We start from the raw sequence: 10809 nt of genomic DNA, 5'->3' as shown, positions 1-10809 counted from the left end.
AGACCACGGGGTACAGTGCAAGTGATTTGAGAAAAGTATGGCTTTAATGGGAATTCAATATACCATTTATGAAAACGGGCATGTGAAAATTTTCAAGTTTCACTTCTAACGGTTTACTATTGAGAAAGTAACTGCAGGCGGCGCATGGAGGCTCAGTAAACCCAATCCTCCATTGAGTCGCATATAAATCTTATTTATCTCATTATTCTTATCTTACAGACATCGACACAAAGTAACATATTAAATCTAATATCTAAGAAGAGTGAGCCTTGACATACAAGTTCATTGACCCTATAAAGGCTAAATTAATTCGCGAACGAAAATGGTTTTGATTGGGCCTTTTTGCCGAGCGCTGAGGAAAATAACAGACGCCACGTGACAGCGTCATACACGCTCTAATTCGTCAGAACTAAAATTTACACCTGAAGAATGACAATGAGAATCGTCATATGCATTTAATCAAAACACAGCAAATGGTAAAAAAAAAAATAGAAAAGAAAAAAAATAATATGACAACGCAGTGCTGTTTCTATGGTTACTACCACCCTGTTTCGTTTAGCAGCGCCCATAATCTAATCTAAACGCGCAGAGAAGAAGAGAGCGTGAGTTAAAAGGATGGCAACCAAACAAACACGCACCACTTCATAACTGGATTAACTTTGAACGGTAAAGCCTTTATTTATAAGCGTTTATCGCTTATAAATAAATATAAAGTTATAAAGTTGCTAACTCCAAACGTTAATTCATGTACTTTCTCCAATACACTTTAGTTTGTCGTGAACTAGTCAGGACTTGCAATGGACTTTAACGCGCGCGGACCGCGACGGATGTGTAACGTTACAATCAACAGAGGATAAACGACGGATCAACGACATTGTTATGAGGGACAGACTGGCTGATTTAAATGCGGTAAGTGATTGATAAATAACCAGTTAGACTAACTAATTGTTAACAGAGTCAATAATATATGTAGATCAATGTGTTTTGGTGACACGGGTACCATATTTTACATAAAACTACACATACATGTTTGGGGGTAACTTTCTCCATTGTTTATGTCTTCATCTCATGTTTGTGTCAGTGTATTGGTCTTCCTCTTCCTCCGTGCTCATCTGTGTCTTTGTGCTTTGTTTTAGGGCAGGCAAAGTACCAGTGAAGATGGAGGTGTCATTGTGTCCATGGAGAGAGATGACTTAATGCAGAACTTTTTCAGAAAGGTGCAGTTATTCATCTTTATGATATGTGCTCCTCATCTGTACACTGTTTATTTGTTAAGGACAGTAAAATGCATTACAATTCGGGCCGAATGAATCGATTATTATAATCCGATAATTGTTTTCATGTTATTGTTCATCAACAAAATAAATGCCAGATATTTCAAATATGTTATTTCAATATTGTTAATTTCCTAATATTTAAATTAACTTTTATTTTTATATTTTCATTTATTCATGCAATATTTTTGTAACACTGTACAATAAGGTTTCATTAGTTAGTACTTTAGTTAACATGAATTTTGAATGAACAATACTTCAGCATTCACTAGGCTATAGCATTTATTTATTTAAATTAATGTTAGTTTCAACATATACTAATACATTATTACAATCAAAAGTTGTATTTGTTAACATTAATTAATGCACTGTGAACTAACATGAGCAAACAATGAACAATTGTATTATGTATTACCTTACAGTAACAACGATAAATAAATACTGTAACAAATGTTTTGTTTGTTGTTAGTTAATGTTAGTTAATACATTAAGATTAACTTATAAAAAATTGTCGAGTCTTTATTTGAGTTATCAAAAACTGTTTTTAATATTTTTAGTTTTGGTTAACAATAACACCACTGATTTTTACACTGTTGTATGTAAATGCATAAATTAACTAATTTAAAACCATTAAAAATTATTTTAAATCGTGTAACAATTTTTTCGATAGTTCACTTTAGACATTCTACTAACAATAAGTAATATGCAACTACATGTCAAATACCAGTCATTACAGTATTAGTAGACTTAATATCTGCTTAACACTTGATGGTCCCTCAACAGACATTGTAACAACTGACAATAGTAACTTTGCAAGTACATGCCAACTTATTCTACTATCCCTGACCCTAACTTAACAGTCCACTGATACTCTAATTATAGTTAGTAGAAAGTGAACTATCAAAATAAATTGCAACCTTAAATTGTACCACTGATATTAGGTACCACACCATCGTAATGTACAGTATTACATTTATAAGAAAGAAAATGAATTACCAATATGATGCAACATGCATACCCAGCAGTTCACGTCTAGAAGTGCACACTAAATCATTAATGAAACCTTAAGGTTTGTGTTGAACTATGTTTTGCTTTATTTCAGGTGGAGGAGGTCAGAGGTGTCATCGATAAGATCTCCTCCCTAGTGAATGAGGTGAAGAAGAAACATAGTGTGATCCTTTCAGCCCCCAACCCTGATGAAAGTAAGTCACCCCTACTCAAAGACTGTGAAATTTGAGCAAATGTTACAAATGAAACAAGTAAGGACTCGTTTCTGAATGGTCAGGTTAAATAGTTTTTAATGACAAGGTGGTCAGGTTAGCAGATCGAAGGTTCAAACCCTTTCAGGTGTGATTTATGAACTGTCACCATTGAGCGTTTGAGCAAGGGACTTAACCCCAGTTTGCTCCAGTGAGAGCAGTAAGGGGCCGTACACACAGAACACATTTTTCCATTCCACTGCACTACGTTTCCTTTACTTTCCCTTGTTCATGTAAACGCAGCTACTGTTTTAACCACAAAATATGTGAAATGCCCCTACCGAACCGTACTATGCAGTGGAAAAGTGCCGTAAAAGGCTTTCACACTATATTTAACTCTGGTTTTATCTTTTTCTAAACCTAGTTAAACCTAGTCATTTTAAAAGTAGGCTAAAATGGGTTAATATGACACTGAGGCTAGTTTACACTGATCGGTAATTAAGTTGTACATTTGTCCAAGTTACTCACTTCAGTTTAGCTTTCAGCCTCTTTGTTGTATTACCCAATAAATGACAATGACTTTGCGTCACACTGCTGTTGTCTTTGTCTGAACCCACTTTAAATGTTTCCGTCATTCATATCCACACACGCACACACACACATGAAAAAAACAACAACAACAACTGATGCTCAGGGTTCGGTCATGAACAAAGAAACAATTTTATAATCCTCGTCCCAGCGGCACATAGCCTTATAACAGGAAAATGGGCTTCTTCTGCCGGAAATATCACATCACATTACTCTATACAAGTACACCTCTGAAGCAAGCCAGGAAAATGCTGTAGGGAAAACATTTCTCACATGCACACACATACTTATGAGTAATTGGACCTTTTGTAATGTCTTGGCAGTGTTCATGAGGGTGAATGGCATTTGCTCACAATGACCAAATGTATAGAAAATAATTTTAAAAAATGGGGAAAAGAGACCCTTTAAAATGTAGTATAGGGAGACAAGTTTGGGCATGCAAGGAATCATGGTTTCCCCCATCCATTCTTAATTTTAAGTCAGTGAGTTGAGGCTAGTTTTGGCTGTTACTTGCAGGGCATGTATGGGACATGCAGGCAGGAATGTGAGATTGAGATAAAGAGATCTGCAAGGGAGTGAGTGTTTCTGCAACAAACTCTATGCTCTGTTTTTCTTCCACACACACGTGTTGTATCTCGGAGATGTATCAAGTTGATAGTAAAATTGAATGATCTGTTTGAGGATTGTGATATTTCACCTATTTAAGAGTGAGCATAGCCATCTACAGTCACTTTTCATCTGTATACCTGCCTGCATTTTATATTCAACTCACCACAGTGTTTTTCCAACATGTCACTTAATGTAACTAGTGCTGTACAGGGGCATATTTATTTCCAAAACTGTTTGTAAAAAAACAAAAAAAACACTAACTTTGATAGCCAGTGGTTTATTTAATAGTCTATTATCTGTGAGTTGTATATCAAGTAAACGTTAGGCCCTGAAATATCAAGAAGGGGCCTTTGCATTTATTTGATCAACATACAGTAAAACCGTAATATAGTAAAACAGTAATTTACTGTATCAGCATACAGTAAAACAGAAAGTACAAGAATTGCATTTATTTGAAATAGAATCTTTTGTAACATATAAATGTCTTTATTGTCACTTTTGATCAATTTAATGCATCCTTGTTGAATAAATGTATTCATTTCTCTTATCCCAAAATATGACTTTGCCATCAGAAACAAAAGAAGAGCTGGAACAACTCACATTGGAAATCAAGAAACATGCCAACTGTGTCCGGACCAGCCTCAAATGTGAGTTTGATGTCGAGCTGCTTCTGTCTGTTGATGATAATAAAGCAGAGCTCACCAATGCACTTGAAAAAGGAAATAAATAAGTTCTGATCTATTTTCTCCTCAGCAATGCAAAAGAATCTACCTTCAGATGAGCAGGAAAATGCAGTGGATGCACGCATTCAGAAAACACAAGTGAGAAATTTCTCTCCCCTTTAAAATCCTACCATCCTGTACAGGCATATTTTCATCTCAAACTGATTTATTGCACTTATTGTTTCTTTTTTTAGTACACTAACTTGTCATGTAAATTTGTGGAGGCAATGACACAATATAATGAAACCCAAGTGTCCTTCAGAGAGAAGAGCAAAAGCAGGATTCAGAGACAGCTGGAGATCAGTGAGTCACACATGTGTACCTTCATACATTCGCAAACACATATGTACATATGATACCTGTAAGCTAGACTATTGACAGTTGACAGATTTCCACTTAAAATAACCATACTGTATATATTTTCATGCATACACTGTATATTAATAAAAAAGGCCCTCTTATTCTCTCTGAGAAAGCGTAGGCGCTGCTTTGTTTATGGTTTGCATATCTGCAGTCCTAGTTTTGGTTTTCCTTTTTGAATGATGAATATAGATACTATGAAATATATATATTGAAACCTGCTGCAAAAGACAGTTATTTCCTTACACACAGGCACAGAATGCATGTGCTAGGTGACTGACAGCTGTAGTGTTTGCAGTGTGTTTTTTGGCCCACGGTCATTACACGGTCAGCTTTTGTCACCGGTCACCACAAGCTCTTTGACGTCGGCTGCGTGTGTCATTCCCTTTAAACTGTGTTTGCTAGGGATGAACGATATTAAGCCGGTATTAGAGATTTTAAAAACATATCAGTATTGTTTGATATATATATATATATATATTAGCTAAAATTGGATATTTAAACTCATCTCTTATATTTTTACATTTAGATTACCTTGGCCTTGATCCAAGACTTACTTAAAATTAATCTTTAAAAAAGCGCTATTATTTAATAGTTATTAATTTAATAATTTTATTGTGAAAATTATATATGAAATGTAGTCTTTAGCCAACCTCATAATGAATATCCATTTCTCATACTGTACATAATGTTGTGATGTCTAAATACACTTGTAGCATTTAAAATGATTAATTTTAGTTTTAGCGCTTTATTTTTATATTTAGGCAAAATAGTAATAGAATTTAGTGCAGTTTGGGCAAAAATGTTTGCCTAATCAATGGTTTCTCTTATCACATGACATTCTGCTCATGAAATATAATTTGAGGTGTGTGTGTTAATAAGGTACTTTCTTTGCTTTACGACACGTGAAACGGAGCGGTTTGTCACCAGAGACTGTAAGGCGAGTGTTACCTGGGCAACAGGCCTCCAGAGATCCTCTGCACAGTGGGCTAGGAGCAGAATGTCATCTGATAGTATAGTGAGTCATAAGTCATGTGACTGTTGTATTCCCATGAAGACCCAGTTACCTCAACTTTGCATTTGAAAAAAATAAAACCCATGAAAAAGGTTTTGTTTTGCGCTATTGGAAGTCAGTATTTGAGGTCCAATTAGTATGTTGTGAGATATTTATATAAGTATGAATGCGTGCACTGGTCCACTGCTAATTATTTGACTGTGTATTTTTCCAGTGGCCTTTGCATTGATGGTTTCAACCATTGTAATGTTCCTTCTCATTTTCCCAGCTGAATCAATATAGTCCCCAAGCATGACCACACACACATCGCAGCCATTTATCCATTGAGAAATGACAAATTCACACACAGTTTATCCAACAAATAATGGCCTAAACAGGATCGTCCAGTTCGTGAGAAGAGTGCTGTTTTTTCTGATCTATTACACTTTCTGAATATTGTAGCTGGAAGAATTACAACTAATGAGGAACTGGAAGAGATGCTGGAGACTGGAAACCCTTCCATTTTCACCTCTGATGTGAGTTTGCTTCTCGAAAATGCTTATTTCCAGTCTTACTCTAGGCTGAAGGAAGGAATATTAAAATACTGCAGCTCTCATCCAGAGCCAATTTCCTTTGGCCTCTCATCTTACTGTTTTTGTGACATGACATGAGAGACACTAATCTTTTCAACGATTATGCAGAATTTGCTCCCTCTGCTGGCTGTTTCTCTGCATTTTGTGTAATGGTTTGTTTAAAGCAGGGATGTCCAATCCTGCTCCTGGAGGGTCACTGTCCTGCAAAGTTTAGCTCTAACCTCAATTAAACACACCTGAATAATCAAGGTCTTTCTAGAAACTTCCTGACAGGTGTGTTGAGGCAAGTTGGAGCTAAACTCTGCAAGACAATGGCCCTCCAGGACCGAGTTTGGACACCCCTGGTTTAAAGGGACAGCTCACCCAAAAATAATAATTCTGTCATCATTAACTTCATTAATCATGTAGTTTTAAACCCATATTTATAACATGGAGTACTAACTTGAGAAATTTTCAACAACATATTTTTTTTACACTTCCATTCATAACTTTAGTGTTGATACGATTAAAAAAAAAAAAATATATATATATATCTTATGCTCACCAAGGCTGATAAAAAAATACAGTAAAAACGTCATTTGTGAAATATTATTGCAATTTAAAATAACCGTTTTCTATTTCAGTAGATTTTAAAATGTAATTTATTCATGTAATGCAAAGCTGAATTTTCAGCATCATTACTCCAGTCTTCAGTGTCACGTGAATATAAATGTTACACTTCAGAAATCATTCTAATATGATGATTTGGTGCTTCAGAAACATTTCTTATTGTCTTTATTCTTATTGTTTTTTGAAAAAAATTAAGAGCTATGTACAGGTTTTTAACATGAGTAAATGACACAATTGGGTGATCTGTCCCTTTAATGTTCATGGAGTGTTGACACTGTTTTTAAGTTCTTAGAGGCTGTAAAATATATCCTTTGATTTCAGATCATCTCCGACTCTAAGATAACTCGACAGGCCCTCAATGAGATCGAGTCTAGACATAAAGACATTTTGCGGCTGGAATCCAGCATTAAAGAGCTACATGACATGTTTGTAGACATGGCCATGCTTGTTGAGACCCAGGTACAGTATACAGTCATCACTAATCTGTATTGTTGTTTGTTCACTTATTTAGTTACATTTATTTAACCAGGCAAGCCACTTAAGAACAAGTTCTTGTTTTCAACAACAGCCTGGCAGGAGAGATAAAATCTCCTGAAAGACATACAAACATACATTGCCATGCACACACATATACATTCAATTAAAACATTTACAGGCTGTGATAAAAACACACTCCCTTTTAGTTTTTTAAATGCATAGATTGAAATATATGTCTCTAATTTCAATGACTTTTGTAATACATTCCAATCATTTGGAGCCGCAAAACCAAAAGCTGAACGACCATAAACAGTTTTCTTATTAGTTAGCATATTGGTTTACTTCTTAGTTGTTATTAGCACTTGTAGTGCATTCATTCGTTGAGTCACTCATTTATGTTGTACAGGGTGAGATGATTGACAACATTGAAAAGAATGTGAACAATGCTGTAGAATACGTCGACCAAGCTAAAGTGGAGACCAAGAAAGCTGTCAGGTACCAGACACAGGCCCGCAGGGTAAGAGAAGAAAAACACACAGTTCTCCATAGAGAAACTGATTAGCTCTGAGATTAAAGGCTGGAATGCACTACACAACACAACTTGAACCGATTTTAAAACACTAGACATCACACATTTGCCAACTTTGTAAATGGTTGCAGAAAAAATTCGGCATCATGCACTAAACATCTGAGGATCACAACTTTCAAGTTGTTCCAAACACAACAAACTCAGGCAGAAACATGCGCCTTGTTACTAGGAGACACACGGCAAACGCAAACAATAATGTGTTTAAAAATCAGCTTAAAATATCAAACATGTTTGACTGGATGGAATCAAAGTCTTAACGCTAAAATAGGCTTTGTCCATCATACAATACATGATTTTATGTGAAATCTGTCAACTCCCACTGCTCAAAATCTGCAGGCTGGCTCTGACTTCCGGCAACTAGCGTCGACTCCTCCAGACATTAAATCGTGGCAAAACCCATGTAGTGTATTCCAGCCTTATCCGGTTTCACAGAAACGTTTTAAGCCTAGTCCCAGACTAAAGTGTATGCTTGAGCTGTTTTAACTGAAAGCAACTTGCACTGGCATATCTTAAAATATATCACTGATATTGTTTTGTTCTTAAGATGCACACCAGTAATGTTTTTCTTAAATGTCCTACTTGAACTAAGGCCTATTCCTGGCTTAAATTAAGCTCTGTCTGTGAAACCAGTCCCACATAATATTCCTCTTTTTTTTCTTTTTTTTTTTGCCTCCAATCAGAGTTTGTAATAATCAGAAATAATACAGCCCTAAAATAACACATTTGTGACCCTGGATCACAAAACCAGTCTTAAGTCGCACGAGTATATTTGTGGGAATAGCCAACAATACATTGCATGGGTCAAAATTATCAATTTTTATTTTATGCCAAAAATCATTAGGATATTAAGTAAAGATCATGTTCCTTGAAGATATTTTGTAAATTTCCTACCGTAAATGTATAAAACATTTATTTTTGTGAGTGAATGCAGCACAATCGCGAACATAAATGGACAACTTTAAAGGGGATTTTCTCAATGTTTCGATTTTTTTTGCACCCTCAGATTCCAAATTTTCAAATAGTTGTATCTCGGCCAAATATTGTCCTATCCTAACAAACCATACATCAATGGAAAGCTTAATTATTCAGCTTCCATGTGATGTATAAATCTCATTTCCAAAAAATGACCCATATGACTGGTTTTGTCACCCAGGGTCACATTTGGAGGGCGTAGAGCTCTTTAGTTTTATTCTGTTACAACATGTACTACAGGCTAAGAATATTCTGCTCTTCAGAATTTTTAAATGTTACCAAGTGCTTAAATAAATGCAATCATTATAACACTTTCTTTCTGTCTTGTACAGAAATACATCATTCTTGCTCTTATTGTTTTGTCCGTGCTTGGTGTGGTCGCACTAATTGTTGGCTTGTCTGTGGGCCTGTCTGCTAAAACCACTACTAACTCCGCCTCCTCCAGCTCTAATGCAGCCAATCCTGTCTAAGCAGGGTTCCCAAGGTAAAAGCCAGTGCCCAATTACTAACAATCTCATCTAGCCTACTTTCACTTTCTTGAATAACAAAGTCATTTTAAAGGGTTTGAAGAAAGATTCAAATGATGCCAGTTTATTTGCTTCTAACTAATTACAAAAAAGGTACATTTGCATTGAGTAATTTTATACATACTGATACTTTTTCTCTGTTGTTCAATATTTCTGTGTCATAGAAACTGGTCTATGTTGGCATTTGTGGAGCCGTGTGCATCATCATTCTTCTCGTCATCATTGTCGTTGCAGTTTACAGCGAAAACAAATAGTTTTTTGTCCTGCTGCATACCACACTGCTCTTGATTTCATTTCCAGTGAATTGTGTGAAAAATTCCAATGAATTGTGGTCAAAGACTTTCCTCTGACTTGTATGCCTTGCCACTTACTATAGCAACCAGAGGTAATTTTCTGTCTTTCATTTATTCAATGCTGGTAATTCAATTTTGCACAATTAAGTAATGTTTTCTAATATTACAATATGTAAATTTGGGTACTTCGTACTTTGGGAGGTCTGACTGACGATGTGGAGTTAAATGCAATCCAATAAAGTGCACTTAAGATATTCTTTAATAAATAAATTAAAATTAAACTATTATATTCAAGTCACAAGTTCAAAATAATTTGTTTCAGCTTTTACACAATGGTTTGACTGTTCGATATGACCGTTGTCTCCACACAATATGATGTCAGATCTGTGAACAATGTTACAAAACAAGTTTTAATCACAATGTTTTTCTTTTTTGTCTCTTGCATATGACTGTACCTGAAAGGAATGTTACCATATAGTCAAATGCTCACAAAGTATATTGTAAAATAAATGAGTTGCTCTCTGCTCAAAACTGTCATACTTTATCCTTTTGTTATTGGTGAATGTTCATCACATACAATTGTGTTCAAAAGTTTGTACTTTTAGTCAGCAAGGATTCATTTAATGGTCTTTACTGTCTCTTTTGGTCATTTACATTGTTACAAATATTTAGCTTTTTGTTCATACTGGAACTTTAATATTGATCATATTTAGAGAAATGATTCTTGAGCACAAAATCAGACTATTAGAATGATTTCTGAAGGATCATGTGACACTGAAGACCGTAATAATAATGCTGAAAATTCAGCTTTGGATCACAGAAATAAATTAATTATATTGAGATAAAAAATGGCTTTTTTAAATTGTAATAATATTTCACAATATTACAGTTTTTACTATATTTTAAATCAAATAATTGCAATCTTGGTGAGCATAAAAGTCTCCTTTAAAAAAATCTTAAATGCCACAAACTGTTTAATGCTAGTTAAATATCGCTTTCTCTA

The 10809-nt window shown here is 35.0% G+C and overlaps 1 protein-coding gene across 3 annotated transcripts; it reads left to right on the top strand.

Moving 5' to 3' along the window:
- The first annotated feature begins 405 nt into the window (after window positions 1-405).
- stx2b (syntaxin 2b) lies at window positions 406-10337 on the top strand. Of its 3 annotated transcripts, XM_077224487.1 has the most exons (12): window positions 421-666; window positions 771-909; window positions 1137-1217; window positions 2377-2476; window positions 4243-4317; window positions 4424-4491; window positions 4587-4695; window positions 6209-6282; window positions 7270-7407; window positions 7832-7942; window positions 9319-9470; window positions 9678-10337. In XM_077224487.1, the coding sequence occupies exons 2-11, from the start codon at window positions 880-882 to the stop codon at window positions 9454-9456; spliced, it is 924 nt and encodes a 307-aa protein (XP_077080602.1). In that variant the 5' UTR covers window positions 421-666; window positions 771-879; the 3' UTR covers window positions 9457-9470; window positions 9678-10337. The 3 variants fall into 3 exon arrangements, with proteins under 3 accessions (XP_077080604.1, XP_077080602.1, XP_077080603.1); XM_077224489.1 differs by lacking the exon at window positions 9319-9470 and having other exon boundaries at window positions 406-666; XM_077224488.1 differs by lacking the exon at window positions 421-666 and having other exon boundaries at window positions 751-909.
- The last annotated feature ends 472 nt before the right edge of the window (window positions 10338-10809 follow it).

This window comes from Siphateles boraxobius, unplaced genomic scaffold, assembly GCF_051911475.1.
Source record: "Siphateles boraxobius isolate OS27281-9 unplaced genomic scaffold, OSU_SipBor_1 9, whole genome shotgun sequence".
Taxonomy (NCBI): domain Eukaryota; kingdom Metazoa; phylum Chordata; class Actinopteri; order Cypriniformes; family Leuciscidae; genus Siphateles; species Siphateles boraxobius.
The sequence above is the reverse complement of the archived record's forward strand: the minus strand, read 5'-3'. Positions and strand labels throughout refer to the sequence as shown.